The following is a 21,824-nucleotide window of genomic DNA, read 5'->3' on the forward strand; positions in this document are numbered from 1 at the left end:
ATCATCCATAAAAATTTCTATGCATTCATCTACCATGTCAGAGAAAATGGACAACATGCACCTTTGAAAAGTGGCAGGAGCATTGCATAAGCCGAAAGGTATCCTCCGGTATGCGAAAATTCCATATGGACATGTAAATGCAGTCTTCTCCTGATCCTCTGGGGCGACAGCTATCTGATTATAACCTGAGTAACCGTCCAAGAAACAGTAGAAAGCATGTCCTGCCAATCTTTCCAACATCTGGTCTAAGAAAGGCAGTGGAAAATGATCCTTCCTTGTTGCCTTGTTCAACCTCCGGTAGTCAATGCACATTCTCCATCCAGTGATTGTTCTTGTGGGAATCAATTCATTATTCTCATTTTTCACCACAGTCATCCCCCCTTTCTTGGGTACTGTTTGAACAGGACTCACCCAAGCACTATCTGAGATAGGATAAATCATTCCAGCATCAAGTAACTTCACAACCTCCTTCCTCACTACCTCCTTCATAGTGGGGTTGAGTCTCCTCTGTGGTTGCCTTACTGGTTTGATTTCCTCTTCCATCAAAATTTTGTGGGTGCAAAAGGAAGGATTGATACCCTTAAGATCTGAAAACTGCCATCCAATAGCCATTTTATTCTTCTTGAGTACCTTAATCAACTTCACTTCTTCACTTTCAGATAACATTGCATTGATGATTACTGGATATGTTTGATCATCACCAAGGAACACATACTTCAAATTTGAAGGTAGTTCTTTAAGCTCTACCTTCGGTGCTCCCACTGGAATGTCATATATCTTCTTTTCCAGTTCTTCCACTACTGGTTCTTCTTGATAATTTTCTGTACATTTCTCCTCAATAAATCTATCTTCCTCCAATGAAAAGTCTTCTTCTTTATTCACTTCTTCCACCATCTCCTGTATCACATCTAATCTGAAACAATCCCCCACATCAACATGATGTTTTATGGCTTCAAAAACATCAATTGTAACAGTTTCCTCATCCACCCTCAACAGCAACTTCCCTTGTTCAACATCTATCAAAGATCTTGCAGTTGCTAAAAAGGGTCTTCCTAACAATAGAGAACTTTCAGTATCCTCTTCTTCCATGTCAAGTATCATAAAATCCACAGGAAAAATGAACTTATCTACTTTTACTAAAACATCTTCAACCACACCTTCAGGCTTCTTAATAGATCTATCTGCAAGATGCAAAATAAGATTAGTTTCCTTCAGGGTGTTGATTCCCAAGGCTCTACATACCATCAATGGCATCACGTTTATGCTGGCTCCCAAATCACAGAGTGCCTTCCCCACTTCCACATCTCCTATAGCAATAGAGATGCTGAAACTTCCTGGATCTTGCAATTTTGGTGGAAGTTTCTTCTGAATCAGGGCACTACATTCTGCTGTCAGGGCCACTGTTTCACCAGCATTCATTTTCCTCTTCTTAGTAAGGAGATCTTCCATGAATTTGGCATAGTGGGGCATGTTCTCCAAAGCCTCAGAAAATGGAATGTTAATTTGCAAATTTTTGAAAATATCCAGAAATCTTGCATAGTGCTGTTTCTGAATCTCCTGCTTCAACCTCTGAGGGTAAGGAACTTTGGCATATGGAGACAAAGTTACTGGCTGCTCCTTCTTGTCAGCCATCTTTTTCTTCTCCCACTTCATTATCTTCTTAGGCACAACATCATTTTCAACTACCACCTTTTTTTCTTCCTTGTCTTCCGTCACTGTATCTTTTTCTTCATTTCCTTTCACATTTTCTACTCCATCATTAGAGACTACATCTTCAACCACAACCTCCTCTTCATTCTTCTTATTCCCCACCTTCTTTTCCACTTGTTGGAACACTAACTCACTTCTTGTCATGATTGCTTTGCAGTGCTCCTTAGGATTCACCATTGTATCACCAGGAAACTTCCCCTGTGATCTCTCAGATATCTGTCTTGATAGTTGACCAATTTGGGTCTCCAAATTCCTGATAGATGCTTCCTGGTTTCTAAATGAAGTCTTGGTCTCTTGTATGAATGCAGATTGTTTGCTCTCTAAATGAGTTAGACCCTTGAATATAATCTTGAGTAGTCTTGGATAACTGAGCAAAGGCTTTTTCCCATGCAGCAGGATCATTTTGCTGTGATGAATGTGTTGAAGGAGGATGCAGTGGAGGATTCAACTGATGGTTGGAACTATAACTAAATCCTGGGTGCTGATTTTTGTTCTTCCATGGTGGCATATACACATTTCGCCCCTGGTTGTTGTAATTCCTCTGGTTGTTGTTGTCATACCACACTCCATTAACTTCTGCTTGTTCTGATTATCCCTCATAATCACATTCTTCTGTCACATGGCCCTTCCCACAGATAGCACACACGCACTTGGTGTCCACAGAAGCAACCTTTTGTGAGGATAGTTGCTTAGTGAGAACATCCAACTGTTGTTGTTGTTGTTTCTGTGTCTGCATCAACTGGTCATTCCTTGCCAATAGGATATCATATCCATCCAACTTGATAATCCCTGCCTTTCTGTCAGGCACAGGGGCATTATCAAATTCCTGAGATGCCAATGATTCAAAGATATCCAAAGCTTCTTGAGGAGTCTTGGTGGTCAATGATCCACCAGCAGTGGCATGAACCAATGTCCTAGTGGGGGTGGTCATGCCTTGTAGAAAGATTGCTGCTTGTTGCCATGCCTCTATCCCATGTTGTGGACATTTCCTCAATAAGGTCTTGAACCTCTCCCATGCCTCATAGATGGATTCTGATTCTTTTTGCTTGAAGCTTGTAATTTCATCCTTCAACTTAGCCCTCTTGGATGCTGAGAAAAACCTCTGCAAGAACTTGGTTTGCAAATCATCCCAAGTTGTGATACTCCCCTGAGGCAATGATTGCAACCATCTCCTTGCATCATCCGTCAGTGAATGAGTGAATAGTCTCAACAAAATTGCATCCCTTGTGACACCATTAGTTTTTACAGTATCACTCAACAATAGAAAATTTTCTATGTGCAAGTATGGGTCCTCTGCACTGGTTCCAGCAAACTGATCTTTCTGTACCAAATGTATCAATGCAGGTTTCAATTCGAAGTTGTTTGGCTCCACTGTAGGGCGCACAACACTTCCTATGGGCTGGATCACTGTAGGAGTCATATAATCCCCCAGTGTCCTATGTTCTGGTGGTGGTCTGTGGTTCTCTGCCATTATCTCTTCTTAGTTGTCAGCACTGGATTCACCCTTTTCTTCAAACTGTCTTCTTTGTCTGGCTGCCCTTTTGTTCTTCTTCGCTGTCCTTTCTAATTCTGGATCATACAACAGCAAATTTTGATCAACCGTACCTCGCACACACCAGAATTAAAATTGACCAACAACTTAACTAAAAAAATAAAATGCTGAAACTAAAAGATTCAATCTTAGATTTCTATGGTATCAATCAATGTTGATAAATAAATCCCCGGCAACGGCGCCAAAAACTTGTTGTGTATCTAGCAAGTGTACTTGTCGTACAAGTAATAAAATGATGAGTAAAGATCGTTCCCACAGAGATTTGTATTCAAACACCAATGAACCATAGAAAACTAATTTGAATTAAACAAAATTTTGTAAAAATCATGAATGTTTTGTCACCAGAAAGTTAATTTGAAAGTAAATTAATTTAATACTAACAATTTGAATTAAGATTTATAAAAACCAGTAGTCAGAAAACAACTTTCCTCAACAATGAACTCAAGTAAACTGATCATATGATGAAATCTTTTTCATGTGATGTTAATCAACCTTTTACTTATCCTTAAGATGTAATCCCTTACTACCCTGATAGATACATTAATCAGAGACCCAAATCCCTTGGTGATTCCTTTCTTAATCTATGCATGAAATATTAAGGTCTTAAGACTACATCAGAACTATAGCATCAATTCCTTGAGTACTATAAACCTGATGATGAAATTGTCAAATATAGGAATAGTGTAAACATTCATGTTCTACACTCTTCCCTTAGTAGAAAGAATTGAATCAGAAAATCTCATATCAACACATGAAAAACACTTCATCATATTAATCAAATATACATAAGAATATCATTGAGTTCCATTGAATTCAGACTACAATGACTCTACTCAGACATAACAAAAGAAGATAAAAGAGAAGAAAGATCAAACTCCATTTCCATGTAGTGAATCTTCAATCTCCAAGTGCAATTACAATAGAGAAACTAACTAATACAAAGACTAAGTCTAAGAGTTTTAGAGAGAAGTCAGATCAGAAATTCTGATGTAAGAGAGAGAGAGAAAGACTCTAGATCTCCAACTTGTGGAGGCCTTTGCCTTATATAGTTTTACAATTTAAAACAGAATTTTAATATGGGCGCTAAAACGTTCATAATGAGCGTTTTAGCGTCCATGCTTGACGGATGCCCAACTGCTTTAAACTAACTTGAACGCTTAAACGTTCATAATTGGACGTTTTAGCGTTCATGCCTCGTGAATACTCAACTGTCTTCAACTGACTCCAGCGCTGGAACACTTGATTTGGACGTTTTAACGTTGGAGACCAGAGATTTTTAAACATTGGGGTACTAAAACGTTCGTTGAAGGAAGTTTTAACGCCCAAGACCAGCAACTTTTCATCCTCAGAATGTAGCAGCGCGCTAAAACGTTCTGTGTGGCCGTTTTAGCGCTCAGCACCAGCAAGTTTTGGCCTCTTTCTGCAACAGGGCGCTAAAATGTTCTGTGTAGACGTTTTAGCGCTCAACACTTGGGCATTTTTCTCCTCTTCAAAATCTCCTTCCTTCTCCAATTGCCTTTTTAGGACAATACAAATTCTAAAACGCTAGCTTTTCTACAAGAACAATACAAATTCTCAATAAAGCTTCTTGAACTTGTAGTTGAGGAAATTCTAGGACATTAACCTCTTTTTCCATCATTTAATCACAAAAATTGATACTAATTCATGCTGAAAAACTTGATGAACTAAGGGTTTATCAGTAATATATAAAACGGACAAGGTTATTGAAACTTGAAATAATATCTAATTCATAAGGGGCTGCTTCCACAAAGAGCCTGGAAGAAGCAAGCTTCCCCAAGATTGAATTATCCCCCAGAATCATACTTCATTGCATGATCCCCACTTCACCAAAACCCAAATCAAGTCAAAGTTGCTCCAGACCTATAGCTGCTACTGCTGCCATCAACGAATAGCAAGAAATACTCACTTTCAACATCGTGATTCATTATACATAACGAGTCTAAATAAACCAAGCATAATCAATGTTGCATGGACAATCCTCATGCTCACCAAATAAGGCAACAAAGCCCAACAGAGTATCAGCTCAATAAACCATAAAATGAAACTAAACAATAAGCAGCATCCAATCATATCAGCATAAGCATGTAAACAACAATCAACTAAGCTCCGGCCTCCTGCTGCCCGAGGTACCTGAACTTGAAAATGTGCCCTAAATATGGGGTGAGATCTCAAAAAAGAAATCTCAGTAAGACAAGCGGTCCTCAAGGATCTCTCCACCCCAAGCTCACTTACATGTGCAATATAAGTTCCAAAATCTGTGCAATGCAGCATATAATCATGTCATGTGTGTCAAGAATCCTATTGGCCAAAGAATAAACATGCAGGATTTGCATACGTCTACAACCTACAGTACAAGACGCCACTTGTACCTCACCCACAAAATCACCATATTGTATTATGCTACATACTCAGGCTTACCGTCTAGGTGGAACAACACATACATGTCATAAGGCACTTGCACTTAACAGCTCAAAAGCATTTCAATAAACATCATTTCATGAAAACACATCATGCATATAAACCATCCCTCCATGGGGTACGGTGGAACCAACAATGGACAAAACCGAGGACACGAAAGCTTACCTCTCAAGCTAACTATCCAACACAAGAGTCCAACTCAGTCCAATGTCCACAAACAGCACTCTCACAGTCTGTTTATACCAACAATCATATCAATATTCATAATCTAATAGTTCATGACAATACGACAATGTTTTCCTTTTACGTTTTATGCCATTAAGCTTCTCACAAAGCCACAAGCCCTTAATCTAAGTGATTCTGACTTAGTTTAATTATTACAGGGGTTCAACTCTACCAATAATGGGTCCACAAACCCAAAATACCATTCTGTATGAACAGAACAGTGACCATCTCGAAATTCCCAGAATATTCGGATATATGTCAGGGCCATATCTGGATATCCATATCCGGATATCTTAAATCCCATATCCGGATATCAATATTCGGATATCATATCCGGATATTTCGCGACAGCATGCAGTTTCTGCATTTCGCGAGATATCACTCAAAAGGTTGCTCTTTTAATGATTTTAGAAGCTCAAACATACATTTTTAGGTGTGTTTAACCTTACCCACCCTTAAGTTATTAACTTTAGCTTGTTACATGCATCAAAGTTCATTCTTTCCAAAGAAAACTCAAGAACAAAGGTCGTGAATCTTACCCCAAGGCTTAAAACAGAAGCAAATGGTGCTCTTGGAGCTCACCAATCAGCCACACAACACTGACTTCATAAGGCCACGAATTTGCCTTGCAAGCTTGGTCCTTTAACAACAATGGTAGCTTCTTGAAGCTCAAAATGCCATCACAATGGCTCCCACAACTCCCACCAAGAAGTCAGCCCCCCAACCCTCACTCAACTAACACTCAACTCAGAAATGGAGCACCTTACACTCTCTCAAGTCTTATGCACACTCACACATGGAGATTTAGGGAAGAAACAAAGAGGAAAGGTGATCTCTTGGCTCACAAGGTGAAGAGGAAGAGGGTGACAAGCATGGAAAGCTCAAGGTTCAGAAGAGAGGCACGTAGAGTGTGAGATTTTTGACCTAGAAATATGTGCCATTAAGTATATATAGGCGTATTAAGATTAATCACACTGTGTTAGCACTAATGGCTACGTTTATCATTTTAATCCCAAGCTTTGGATTCACAACCTAGCCATTTTCCTAAGATTTGTCATATTTTTATTTTATTTTTCGCAGCACTTTGCCGGTACGCGCTTTTACGTAGCCGGTGTCAGTCCTGACACCAGTTCTCATTATTTTGACTTGAAACTTGTTATACCAGTCCTATATATTATTCTAGAAATATTCACGCACTTATTATAATTTTTTGGAATATTTCATCGGTACACAATTATACAGTGGAGCAGAACCGGTATTTGCAGTTTTCGTCAGAAAAGCGACTTTCAACATTATTAATCCCTTATATTAATTATTCTTACGTTACCATAATTATTTAAGATCAATTATGAAATTATTCACTTAAGCTCATAATTAATTAATTAAATTCCTAATTTAACGGTGCGGGTTCTTACAACCACATTTATCACTGGCAACAAAGTTATTCTAATAATGTAATGCATTTGTTTAATTTCAAAACTATGAAATTTTATAATAAATATGTACCGTAGAGTTATGTGCATAGAGCACAAAAACCCAAGGGGCAATCCAAATGCAGGAAGATGGAGAGAAAATTATTTATTTGTGTATGTATACATATACATGATTGAATAACAAGGAAAAAAAATCAAATTGAGCCTCCAATGAAAAATTACCCAACACAAAATTTTCTATCTGAATAAAAATCTAAACTATGAGGTTAAAATAATCATAGCAGCTATGGAAGCAACATATAGGTCAGTCTCAAGAACACTCCACCAATGCTTCTAATTCCTTGACTATTTGATCTACAACATGCACGATCATCTTCTTTATCTGTTTCATTAAAAATCATCCACCATAAACAAACATAAAATAAGAAAATGTTGGCTAACATCACAATTTCATGTACAACTTAAGTAGGTTGAAGCTAAGGAAGAGAGGAGGATAAAAGTAGATAAGGAAATATGTTATAGAAGAAAATCACCTCTAGCTTATCTTCCCTCGCCTTGTGATTCCTAGGAAGACGAAGAAATTCATCCTTTAATCGCAAGCACATATGAATATTCTCAAGAGACACAAAATCTGAAGCAACTTTAGTGCATGACTGCAAGATTTCCATTATTGTAATTAGAGTTAAAGGGGTACAATAAATAAAAATGTGATAATGAGGCAATCCAATATGTGTCAAACAGAAGATTTACCTTGAGATTCCTAACTTGGTGTGGACATCCAGCAGGAATAAATACTGCCTCTCCAAGTTTCTGCTCAAACGTCCAAGGTTCTACACCTGAAAGTTAAGATTTGGGTAAATAACTAATTGTAGGTATTGCCCAAGTTGTTTGCAATTCTATGAACTAACTACTAACCAAATTCTTCCTTCAGCTTCTTATTGTGCTCCAAAGTCAAATAAAAACATTGGTCATGAATTGGATGGACAACCTAACCAGAATAGAAATTTATGAACACCAAAGCATAAGAAGCAAGGATAAGCACAAATATAAGACAAATATAACAATACCTTTTGAACTGGACAGCAATAAGTATGTCTAAATTATTTAGAATGTTTTCGTAGATATGCTTCTAACTTTTCAGTATCCTCCCTCCGAAAGATGTCCCAAATAGCACCACCTGTTTCTGTTGTTTCTTTAGAGATAACAGGCACATCATTTGGAAATATCTTTCCATTGACTTTAAGGCACTTCTTCTCGCATTCAGTAACCTGAGCATGACACTTTTTCTCATCTTGGGCCTTGTGTGCTTTCTTTTATTTTGAAATAACAGGGTGCTGTTCATCAGTTAATGTAACCTCAGCTGTATGAGTCAAAATATTCACCTGTGGAAATTATTGAACAAGAAATTAGAAATAAAAATTGAAGTAAATGTGCTAGCATTTGATACCTGACACAAAATATAGAGGAAATTTCTAAAGATGGAAATATATTATCGTTATTAAAAGAGCATAATATTTGCATTTTGCAAAAAAAAAAAATTCCTTAAATTAATTAGAAGTTTCATCCATTCTCTAAGAACATAATATAATCATTTGCCATCTTACAATATGGTTACCCATATTAACAAACTATAAATTCCAAGTTTCAACCATATAAAAACAACAATTTAAACTACGGAAAGTGAAGCTATAATTTCTGCAACCGAAGGAATGACTCAAATTCAACAAAGAACAAACAAGAATAATTAAAAAATTATTTAAGAAGCACCAGCATAACATGAAGAAAACTAGGATTCTGAATTCAATGCACAAATATAAAGTAGTTTCTAACAAAGCTTTAAATAATAGAAATTATATGTTACAAGGTATCATACCGCATCAGACATATCACAGTGAAGATTTGTTACGGAGTCCCCTCTGCCAAGTTCTTCTTTAGTCCTATATGCAATATAGGTTTTAGGACCCACGTCAGGCTTAAATCAGAGATAATGGATTAACATGAGATAATGGATTAACATCTGAATATTATAATATAGGTTATCTATTTATCAGTCATTCAATGATTCAAACACCAACTTGACAATCTTACATAGTAACTTAAATCCAAATAACATGTATTGTGTATGTGTGTATAGAATATGAATTCATTAACTATGCATACATACTACCAGCATAAGTTCACTACCACATTCATAAGCATGACATAGGAAACTGAGAATCAAAGTAATCTAGCCATACATAAAGCAAATAACCCAAATTCTGAAAAACCAATATATAATTCAGTGTTGATATAATGTATTACGAAATCAATAAGACGATGTTGATATATATATATATATATATATATGTATGCATATATATATATAAAATTTCTTCATTGGTTATCTCAAGTTCTTTTCGACCTTTTAAATCAAGCCAAAATAGAAGAACCAGATGAGTTGACTCGAGTCAACTCAAAAAACGTGAAAAATATTTATTTTTTCATAAAGAAAAAAAGAAGAAGAGGAATTTCAATTGTTGTATTCATGTGTAGGCATGAAATTTTTTCCAGAAATTGAAACTTTTTAATATTTCTTCATTCTTGAATGGCAGAGAACAAAAAATAATATAATAACCAAAACGAGGATTTTAGAACATTGTATACAAAAACAAAAGAAAAGGAGTGAGAACAGATGAAAATAAATTGGAGCCAACCTGATTATTCAACAGTGTTACGTTAAGGATTCAATGATCAGTTTCAACTTTCAAGAAAAGAATGAATGGCACAAGGACTGAGATTGCAAATAGCAATGTAGAATCTACTGATATGAGAGTTTCTGAAGCTACTATAATGGGTGAGAGAGAGATTTTAAGGTACAAAATAGAGATATCAGAAAAAAAAAAAAGGTGAGTCATCTAAATTTACCTCGAAAAGGGTTCAGTCCAATCAGCAATAAATGCCTTTCTGTTTTGCCTCTTTTGAAATTTTAATGATACGATGTGTTTTTTTTTTTAGATTTTTTTTATGATAAGAAACAAAAAACCTTCCTTCTGGAGTTCCTGATATGCACAGAGTTGACCGTGCGTTTAGGGAGTCAACGAATTTGACCCAGAGATGACCTTTTATTTCCTATTTCGTTCAAGGGAAATCCTAATTTTGTTTGAATGGAAGGTAATCCTAATAAATTAAAGCCAAATCTCTAATTTGATTTATGATTGTGTTTCAAAAATTGGGAAGATTCTGATATGATAATATTTCCTGATTTGTAATTTTTGTCATTATTATTCGATAAGCGGTTATAAAAATTATATATCTCTTGGTAATTAATCATTATGATAATGAAAGCAATAAAAAGGAAAAAAAAATTAAAACATTATTATTTTAATAAAAAATTACGAAAATATTGATGTTTTGAATCATTTTACAAAAACACTCTCCCTCAAATAAAGCGAGTTTGTTCCCTCAAAATCGCCCAAAAAAGAAGAGACACGGCTGGCCTTTATAAATCTCATTTTTTTTTCACTTTTCATGTGACAATCTAATACATTATTTATATATTAATTTTAATCATACGAGGTAGAAATAGTATTATATAAATATCAATGCAATGCAAAATAGATTGTCACAAAACAAAAAAAGTCGGTGGTCCTTACTTTTAGAACAACGTGAAAACGTTATTAAAAAAAAAAAGGTTATTCAAAAAAAAAAAAACAACAACGTGAAAACTGAAAAGTCCACTAAGATAACCTATCAAATGTTGTTAAGATCGAGATCTTACCTAAAATCGACAAGAAGTAAAAAGATCAAATTGCAATATCGACATGAATAGTAAAATCGTATGTACATATAAAATATTAAAATTACATTAATATATAAAATCATATTATATTTTATATATATGTTAACAATTAATTCAAATATATACAATAACCATTATTCCAAATCATCATTTAATTAAAAATATGAAATTATAAAGAATAGTTTAATTATTATTACAAAAAAAAGAATTCTGCTAATTCCAATAAAAGAAAAATAATGAGATTGAAAGTCAAAATTTGTATTGGAATATTTTAAAAATAAAAAATAAGATTGAACAATGTTGTGTAGGTGTATGGTGGTCTGTTCGCATTCTTGTCTGAAGCTACACGTTTTCCTCTATATTCAAAAATGATCCTACGCGTCTTCCTCTCTACTTCAACTCTACTGTGTATCTGTTCTCTCTTTCCCTTAAAAAAAAAAAATCAACTTTATCTCTTCAAAGTTGATGATGACCTCTATTATCAATGTGAAAAAAAAATAGTAAATTTAAGATTCTCTCTCTCTCTCTCTCTGTGGATCTGAAGCTACAAGCCTGTCAATATGCTAATTAACTATAAAACTAATCTTTTAATTATAAGCCAGCAAAAAAAAAAGTTATATTAGCTTAGTGAGGTTAAGTTGCTACAGAAGCAATAGTAAATAACAAATATTGAGTCGCAATATTTTAATAAGTCAAACTATATTTTGATTGATTGTATCATTCTTTCCATTTGGGGTTCACTTGCTACTCAATGAATCGCAGTCAAAGTGACCAAAAAAACACTAATCATACCACGCTGCCATATACGACCAAACTATGAAAACAATAATTTGGAACCATATTGTTAAGAAAAAAAAAGGCGGAAACGATATAAACAAATTCAATTACTCATTAGTCTTATTGAATTGACTCAACCAGTAACAGTAGCATTGCATAATTATAACCGATACAGAGAGAGAAAGAAAGGAAAAAGAACCTTAATTTGGACAAAGCAAGAACGAGGGCGGCGCTGGAATAGAAAGATGATACGCAAAGGGGAGTCTCAGCCGGTGACGGTAGATGCGCTGACTTTCACTGAGTCTCACCAACGAAACGATTAAACATTGAAAATTTAGGAGCGCTGATTATATAATAAGACCTCTAGGCTGAAGCAAAATCAAAACCAAAATCTCAATTTAAGGATTCCAAATTGCATAAATAATATTCTGATAATATAATGGTATTTGATTACAATTTTAACGTCTGCTTTTAAAAAGTAACAAAATCAATATTTGTTTATCCTAATTATTTTGAAAAATAAACCATTAAAAGCTTTCCGGATTTATAAGATCTTGGTGAGAGAAGTCCGAATTCTAATAGAATTATTATAGATTGATATGTGGAAAATGGTGATAATATATTTTTATATAATTGTTATGCCTACGAGGATGTTTTGACTTTTGGGTGATTAATATTAGGAATTAATTTGATTTATGAATAAAATCTTTTATTCAAAAAGATTTGAAGAGGGAATTGATTCAATTTTGAGATTCTTTTAATTTAAAATCTATATTTTCAATAAAAAAAAATTGTTGCATAAAATTCGCTTAAATTTTATTAGATTTAACTGAATCTGATTTTATTTTAACTTTACATTAGGTATCTTAAATATGAGATTTGATATTTAAAGTAATTCAAGCTTTCATGGCAATGTGTGTGAATATGCTGAATTGAAGGCTTTCAGAATGTGTATGCTGGAATAGGTATTGGTAATAAGTAATAATTAAATGCATTGATAACCAACCAAGTCTTACCCTACTAGGTGGATTTGGTTACACGGATTGATTGACATTGTTGGGTTCTAGCAAAATCCGTATTTTCAATCTAACCCTGGAAGAAATATATTAGATAATTTTTAATTCTATTGTTATATCCTGGAATCAATCAGGATAAAAATACTACAATTTGAAAAAGATAAGAAAAAACTCACATTGAAGTGCCTTAATTTATTTAAATTCTTTGTTCACTTTTAATCTTATGGCTTAACGAAGGATTGTGTAATTGGGAATTCATATTGAAATGGTTAAAAGAGAATTTCCAAATGTGTATGGACAGGTAGAAGGAATAGAATTTAGGGTTGGTTCATGAAAATTTTCAATAAACAACGACATGATTCTGTAAATTTTTATTTTATTTTTGAGTAGGCCATGGTTCACTTAAATTGTCCTGTTGACCTTTTGCTTGTTGGTTATTGATAGAGAATGACTTTAAATAACTTGATGTATATTGTGCCTTGAACCTAGGTGGACTACAACATTAGATGAAGTTATAGTGTATCCTATTCCAACAGCACTTTACCTTGTCAAAAGTTTGCTTCAGGTTGGGGATGGATGGTTATGTTTGTTATGGTGACAATGGGATTATTCCATAACTTTGGTATTGCAACAGATATTTAATGCTTTCTGAAATCTGATTGTATTTACTTTTCAATTTTATGGCAGTATTACATCTTTGCATATGTAGACGCTCCAGGCTATCAGATATTACAGAACTTCAATATCATCAGTACAGGTGTCCTATACAGAATTATACTTAAGAAAAAGTAAGTCTTTTGTTCATTTCTTTTTCTTACAATATAAAATTGTTGCCTATTCTCCATTTTATGAGTACTCTATACAGAATTATACAGATTTTTTTATGGCTTTGAGAAATTAGACATTCCCCGGAAGAATACAACCAAATAATCGTTTTGCATTCGGAGAACCATATACATAAGGACCGATAGAAAATGAAGTGTATGTAGATAGGTTTTATTTTGGATATTGTTTGCTTGAAAGATAAAAGCCACTTTCCTCTTCGTGCATGTAAGAATTTGTGATTCCCAAGTCCCCTATAGGAAGAATTCTCAAACAGTTGAACAGGAAAATGGCAAGCTCTAATAAAAAGGTGAAAATATATAGAAAAATCTGCTTACTACTCCGTTGACATCCAAGATACTTGTAGTGGATGCTATGTGCCTTTTAGCTGTCAGAGAACACGCAGGGTATCTTACTCCTAGTGTTTTCTCTTGTTCTGATACATGATACTTGATAAACCTCTCAAGTGTGGTTACTTGCATCAGTTTGTCAAGGTCTACCATCCCAATTCTCTCAATATATACAGGTCTGCCATCTTTATCAACTCCGTGGTATTCATGAGGATAGTATTTCTTCACTTCTGTGTACTCCGTAAATTTGAACTCCTGATTAAGTACCAAAATGTGAATCCCATAAACAAATCAAATTCAACAGTAGTCAGTAGCATCATTATGTGAATACCATATACTGGCTTGAAAAATATAGAGTTATTATAAAAGTAGGGAGGTCACAAGATCTACAAAAAAAAAAATAGCTGTTAGCCATATCGTAGTTTTGTTCTTTACAACATTCAAATTTCCACATCAAGAAATATGTAGAAACCTTTAAAGTACATAAATTAATAAACACAACATATGATCATTATTCATTAGACATTTCATACTCCAAATATGTTTTGCTGGCATTAGTAATTTCCATATAACCATAATGATTGTTCTAGAGTAAGCATGTGAAGAACTGCTTGTTCAGAATTCATAATAGGTAACAGAGTATTCGTAAGATATTTAACCATCCATGGAGCTATGAAACTTTGTATATTTTGGATAGTCGTGACTAACAATAAGAATATTGTGACTTTAAAATGCTATGTAGACTTCATATAACTTTTGGGGTTAAATCACAATCATTAGCAACTCATTGGAAGATAAGGGATTGGTTACTTGGAGTTGTGCTAGAAGCCTTGAAAAATTATTTCTTGCACATTTAATTGCCTGTCACAGTTGCAGAATTTTCATGTTGTATTACAATCATATTGTATGTACTTACAATCATATTTCATGTTGTATCACAAACATTTATTTGTCTATTCTGTGTCAAGGTTTCTTTTAATATATATTGTCTCTCATCTCCTTCTCTGACTAGTTGAACCACCTTTTAGGGGCTCATCTAGGGCACCAAGATCAATCAAGAACAGGATAGTATCCTCAGATTCAAAAAACAAAGTCAATGGAAAAGCTGTTATGAAATCAAGATATGTATCCACTGCTACTGAATGCATGACTAGTTTGATTTCTCCAGATGGCTCATGCTTGGTCGAACCGAGAGCTGCTCGGGAATATCTTTTCAGAGAGCAAGAGTGCAGAGTAATAATCAGGATTGCCAATAGGAGCAATCTACTCTGACTAAGAGCAACCCTCTTCAACTATACGCAAGCGTACGTGTCAAGCAATATAGGGTATTGTAGCCCCAGATTTTTCGTCCTCAGGGAGCAGTTGTGAAGTAAGAAGCGCTAAAGGAAACTTAATTTGTAAAATGGAGCAATAAAAGAAAGTACTATTCTCAGCTAAGCTTCACAAAGAGCAATCTCTGGGCAGCTAGTTAAACAATGTTAACCATTCTGAACCAGATGAGAGCAATGAATGACTTAGCACGGTCATCGAATAAAAAGGCATCAATTTAAGTAACTTCAAGAGCAGTCAACGAAATGAAAGTAAGAGCATCAGCTGGTAAAACACAGTTCAGTTATCGTGAGGAAAAGGTTGTGATAGAAGTTTGATTTAAGATTAATTTCAGAAAGAAGTCAAGTAGGTGTTACGGGTTCCATGTTTTCATCCCTTTGGTTAACCCTGCTTGGTAGCATATTTTACAAGTGGATTTTGCTCCTTCCCATGTTTTGCTATAGGTAAGCAGAGGGTAAGGCCTTACTCTCCACGTTACTCCATAGTACTTGGAGTTATATGCAAGGAAACCATGCTGCCTTCTCAAAAGAGCATGGATTCACATGGCAGTGCTCCCCATTCCAGGTGTTTCTCCCTCCTTTCTTCAGGCTAAACTACCCCAGGATCTTGAGAATGCTCCACACGCCCTTGTCAGTGTTTCATCAACCGAGTGGTCCCGGGATGAGGTTGCCAGCCCAAAGGGTTTCACAAAATCAATAAATTAAACCAAAGAGCAACTCAAAATTCATTTATAAAATATGTGTTCCTTACAAAGTTATCCTAAGACAAAAGGGATTACTTCTATGGAACCCTCACCTACTTAGAGGAAGTTAGCTCCTAGTGAGCATTTTTACAAAAAGAAAACAAAAAGATGACGAGTCCTAGGATGGGCGCTGATGATGTTCTTTATGAGGATTGCTTGTTCCTTTTATAGGGTTCTTCATTTGATCTTCATTGTTCCTTTCATCAAGGGTCTTGCTTTGTTTAAATCCTCTCCAATGGTAGCTTTGCTTCTTGCCAGCTCAGATCCGAATAGAAATCCTCTCCAATGGTAGCCTTGCTTTTTGCCAGTTTGGCCTTAAATGGAAGTGGCCCCTCTTGCTTTTGGCTCCCTTTGTGAGTGGGAGTATCGGATTCAGGGAGACACCTCCACTCCTTCTGCTGCAGCTGATGTGGCGGCTTTTGATTACTCAGCTTCTTTGCTTTCGTACTGTAGCAGAGGTAGCACCTCCACCTTCTCTGCTGTGGCTGACGTGGCGGCTTCCCATTACTTCCTTTGACTGTTGTTGTACTACAGCAGGCTTTTTTCCTTTATGCGTAACACTCCTTCTTCTCTCTTCATTTTGTGGTTCCTTCTGATGGGCCTTAGGTGTCCTGAACAAAGCAAACTAACCCAATAGTCATATGAAAAAGATAATGTTAAATTTGCTCCAGGTCTACCTTAACTCCCACTTTCGGTATTGCTCTGGTCCACTATTCAAAACAGTTGCTCTATATGGAAAGAAGAAGGTTGAAGGGAGTGATTTATAACCAAAACATGGGTTTTGTGGAACAATTTACACTTAATGGGCCTCAACTCTTGAGGACCATCAACACCCCAAAACTAGATATTACTCGTCCCGAGTAATCCTTCACAACCAACAGTCTTCTTGTGGCAAGCTAATGCTCCTTGAGATTATCGATGAAGAGTTAACTTAACTCCTTCCATCGCTTCATTAGAGCACTCATCTGACTTGTGAGTTTCACTAGCTTCATTGTGTGTGTGACCTCTTCCATTCTTTTAGTCAGTTTCCCACAGAGTTGCTTCCGGATTGAACTTTTTGGCTTGATTTCTTCTCTTACTTCTTAGCTCCCTTCTCTATTTCTTTCTTTTCAGGTCTTTTAACTGGAAGTCAATTACCCTTGTCTTTGCATAAGGCTGACCTTCAACAACATGCTCTTTGAGCGGCTCTTGCTCTCACCTTGATGACTTGAGCTCTTTGAGCGAAATTTTTGGAGCAGAGGAGTTGACCATTATTATTTTTATTTTATTTTTCAAACCAGGGGCAGAGTAATTTATTTAAACAGCCTGAAGTTCTTTCCTTGGTAACTCAATAAGTCCACTGAATAACAGAGTGTCCGATTTTTGGAGTGCTGCTTTTTGTGCATGGTGTTGCTCCAAATCAGAGTGATGCCCTATGTTGCTTTGTTAGAAACTGTAAACTCTTTAGGGCATCTCAAGGAGCAAAATCCTGGGCAAAAAGAATCATTGAGTAGATCAGGACACTTAGGACGGTAAACTTAGCAAAAATTAAAAACAATATTTAAAAAAAAAAAGTAAAACAGCGTGGCGAATCCCTGGTACACCACAGAAGTCATTTATCTAAGAGCAAAGTCAGTAACATTCCACCACAAAACTTTCAGGCATTCATTCCAACAGATTTAAACAGGTTAAAAAGGATAGGGAACGAATGAACCTGGGGTCACCGTAGCGACCCTTAATGCTCTCCAGTTTCTTGTCTTGCTCCGCTAAACGGAGCATTTGTTATTGCTTCTGGAGGAAAGACATTTGGAAACGGTGGATATGGAGTTTGTCCCTTGAATTTTTCTCCCCAGTTACTGGCGAAGATTTGATCCTGAGCTCTGTAGTACAATCGGAGTTGAATTCCCTCCTCTTTGTTCTTCATCAATTCATCTTTCAAGAGCCCAATCTCCTCCTTCCAGTCTTTTCTATTTTTTTCGTGGGCTTGCTCCCTTTCTTCCGTTTTCTTGTTCATCATCTCTACTGCTTTCACCAGGTCTTTCACCGTGTTTTGCAAGGTTAAGGATCATTCTCCTTCCTCAATCTTCCTTTTCAGAGGCAGTGGTCCAGAATTTTTTATTTGGTCAAGTTCATTCTGCAGGGCCACCTTTTCTTTGTTAATGAGCAAGCTGGCTTCTTTCAGAGATTGCAGCTCCCTTCTAACTGTTTCTTCTAAGGCTTGCACTTGAGTGGCTAGAAGGTCTGCCCCGAGACCGAACATAGTTTGACATTGAGTCATGTCAGTTGTCTCGACTAGGAACTGCCTTCGTCCACTCTTTGCAGGAGCTCTCTTAAAGGGAAGTTTTTCCCTTCTTGGAGTTTTCTAAGGTTCTTCCTTCACATTGCCCGAAACTTCAGCTTCTTCTTCTTCTTCCTTTCCTTCTTTTTCTTCTTTCTCTTCTTTTTCTTCTTCCTCCTCACTTTCCAATCCTTCATTGTCTCTGATTCTTTTTATCATGGACTGATCAATGTCCGACCCTTCTGGAATGATTTCATCCGAAATCGGGATATTGACCTTTAGACCAGACCTCTTGCACATTTCAGTGACCAGACAAGGGAAAAAGAAGGGGGAGTTTCTTGGTGCATTTGCCACCAGTTGTTTGTAAACAATCCTCCAAACATCAAACTTCTTCTTAGTCAAGATGCAGAAGACCAGCACTGCTCTTTCCCAGTTTACTCTAGAGTCATTGCTCACGGGAATCAGAAGGGAGTTAATAAAATGCATCCATACCTTTGCTTCGAATTTGAGTTGCTTCCTAGGGATGGATTCCTTGGTTCCCCAGGTTGCTCCTTCTGAGCCTATTTCTCGGAGCACTTCTCCAGTTATGGCCTCATCTCCTCGGCCAGCACAATATCTATCAAACTCATCTTGTTCAGCAGAAACTGAAGCAGTGTTGTATGCTTCGTTGATTTCTTCAGGGGAGAAGTCTACTTTCACACCTCTGATGAGGAGTTTTGGGAGATCTTCTTTCTTCATCCCCTCCAAGAATACAGTCACGAACTCGGTGCGAGCTCTTGAGGGAGGCTCAATGAAGAGTTCCCAATCCAGTTCTGCTATATCCTCGCTCAGCCATCGGTCGAGATCTCCGTGTTTGGAGCTACTGAGAACTATGCCTCGTTCTGGTATGACTGTGCGATCGACTGTGGTTTGCTCAGGCTTGAGCTTTTTCCCTGTTCGGGTCCTCTTCTTGGAGATAGAAGCAACAGGTATAATGGCCTTTGGACGTGTCATGGTGTAAGGTTCTGAGTAGGAGGGATGGAGTGGGGAGTAAAGGTTGGATTTTGTGGGTTGAAGGAGAAAAGATTATGAGAATAAAATAATAGTTCTGTGTTTGTTTATAAAGGAACAAGGAGAGGATGGGAAGGTTAAAACGCTCTGTATGGTGGTGATCGTGGCTTTGCTGAGTGGTGGATATGGGGGGAGAAGAGCGTCTGCTGCACATAAATGCCTGGGGGAAAGCAACTGTCCTCTGCTCTGACGGTTTCTTCTTTTTGAAACTGCTACTCCCGCTTGATTGGAGGGATGTGACAGCACGACGTGGAGCTGTTATCCTTCCGTTGCTTCCGCCACTCGGTTTTCTCTCTCTCTTTTTTCGCATGCGGCCCATTTCAGGCCCTTGGGTTAAAAAGGGCAAGTGGATCAGCCCAATTAGAACTTGGTTTCAACATTGAGGGATCAAATTCTAAGTGTTGGTTGCTCCTTGATTTTGGGATCAGGTTGCTCAAGAGCAACCCCAAAACTAGCTTCCTGCAATGGTTAGCACATTAATTTTCTCAAACAAAGACAATAATAAAAAGAATGACGTAGAAATAAATCTGGGTTGTCTCCCAGTAGCGCTTCGTTTATAGTCTTAGCTCGACTTGTTGCTCCTTGGGTCAGACTTCAGCTGGGTCATCGAGATGAGAAGTCAGTCTCTCATGCTCCTTGATCCCTCTATTATACTTTTTGAGTCTGTGTCCATTTACCTTGAGCGTCGCTCCAGATGTTTCATGAGCAATAGTAAATACTCCATTGGGAAGTGTTTCAGTGATTGCATAAGGTTCCTCCCATCTTGATTTCAACTTTCCAGGAAATAGTTTCAATCTAGATCGATACAACAACACTTTGTCTCCAACTTCTAACTCTCTCTTGATAAGCTTTTTATCGTGCCACTTTTTCATCTGCTCCTTGTAGAGGTTGGCGTTTTCATATGCCTTGCTCTGGAATTCTTCCAGTTCAACCAACTGGAGCAACCTCTTTTCCCCAGCCATTCTGGAATTCATGTTTAGCAATGTGATGGCCCAGAATGCTTTGTGTTGAAGTTCCAGAGGCAAGTGACACGCTTTTCCAAACACCAACTTATAAGGGGAGCAGCCAATGGGCGTTCGATAAGCTGTTCGATACGCCCATAGGGAATCATCCAATTTGTTGGACCAATCTTTTCTATCTGGGTTTACGACCTTTTCCAGGATTTTTTTTATCTCCCTGTTGGACACCTCTACCTGCCCGCTGGTCTGTGGGTGGTAAGGGGTGGCAATTTTGTGCTGCACTCCATATTTCTTCAGGAGCAATTGGAATTGTTTGTTCACGAAATGTGTACCCCCGTCGCTGATAATTGCTCTAGGGGTTCCAAATCGAGTGAAAATATTCTTCTTGATGAACTTCAGCACTATCCTGGCATCATTGGTGGGGGTAGCAACAACTTCTACCCATTTCGACACATAGTCAACTGCAACAAGTATATACTTGTTTCCAAAGGAAGGTGGGAAAGGCCCCATGAAATCAATGCCCCATACATCGTTCCTCTCCGGTCCTTGATCTCAAGGTCAAATTCTTGGAGCAACAGTACCCATCTAATTAGTCTTGGCTTGGCATCCTTCTTAGCAAAGAGTTGCTTGATTGCTGAATGATCAGTGAATACTGTGACTTTGGAGCATATTAGATATGAACGAAACTTGTCACATGCAAATACAATTGCCAGCATCTCCTTCTCCGTCACTGTGTAGTTGGCTTGTGCCGGAGTAAGAGTTCTACTAGCGTAGTAAACAGTTCTGAAGACTTTGTCTTTTTGCTGTCCAAGAACTGCTCCCAAGCCAAAATCGCTGGCGTCACACATTAGTTCAAAAGGAAGACTCCAATCTGGGCTTCGAATGATGGGTGTGGACACCAGCCTTGACTTGAGCTCCAAGAAGGCTGTCAAACATTTTTCATCAAAATTGAACTTCCTATCTTGCTCCAGAAGTTCACAAAGTGGTTTGGCAATTTTGGAAAAGTCTTTAATGAAACGTCTGTAGAACCCAGCATGTCCCAAGAAGCTTCTGATCCCTTTTACTGTGGTAGGGGGAGGTAGCTTCTCAATTGCTTCCACCTTAGCCTTGTCCACCTCGAGGCCCTTGCTTGAGATTTTGTGTCCTAGCACAATGCCTTACTATGAAGTGGCATTTTTCCCAATTCAGCACTAAATTGCTCTTGACACATCTTTTCAATACCTGTTCAAGGTTATTAAGGCAAGTAGGAAAAGAGAAACCAATGACAGAAAAATCATCCATGAAAATTTCTACTGCTTCTCCTACCAAATCAGTAAACAAAGCAAACATGCATCTTTGAAAAGTTGCAGGGGCATTACATAGCCCAAAAGGCATTCTTCTGAATG

The 21,824-nt window shown here is 37.0% G+C and overlaps 1 protein-coding gene and 1 non-coding gene across 2 annotated transcripts; both read left to right on the forward strand.

Annotated features, from left to right (window-relative positions):
- The first annotated feature begins 2,678 nt into the window (after positions 1 to 2,678).
- Positions 2,679 to 2,785, forward strand: LOC133318418 (small nucleolar RNA R71). Its single transcript, XR_009752468.1, has one exon. It is a non-coding gene; the product is annotated as a small nucleolar RNA R71 (small nucleolar RNA).
- A 7,328-nt stretch (positions 2,786 to 10,113) lies between these two features.
- Positions 10,114 to 17,354, forward strand: LOC133318417 (uncharacterized). Its single transcript, XM_061520406.1, has 5 exons — positions 10,114 to 10,211; positions 13,420 to 13,495; positions 13,618 to 13,718; positions 15,131 to 15,255; positions 17,287 to 17,354. The coding sequence occupies exons 1-5, from the start codon at positions 10,114 to 10,116 to the stop codon at positions 17,352 to 17,354; spliced, it is 468 nt and encodes a 155-aa protein (XP_061376390.1).
- Positions 17,355 to 21,824: the final 4,470 nt, after the last annotated feature.

The sequence above is a fragment of the Gastrolobium bilobum genome, unplaced genomic scaffold (assembly GCF_033153095.1).
Source record: "Gastrolobium bilobum isolate Gb01-03AN ecotype WA unplaced genomic scaffold, APGP_CSIRO_Gbil_v1 utg105345, whole genome shotgun sequence".
Taxonomy (NCBI): Eukaryota; Viridiplantae; Streptophyta; class Magnoliopsida; order Fabales; family Fabaceae; genus Gastrolobium; species Gastrolobium bilobum.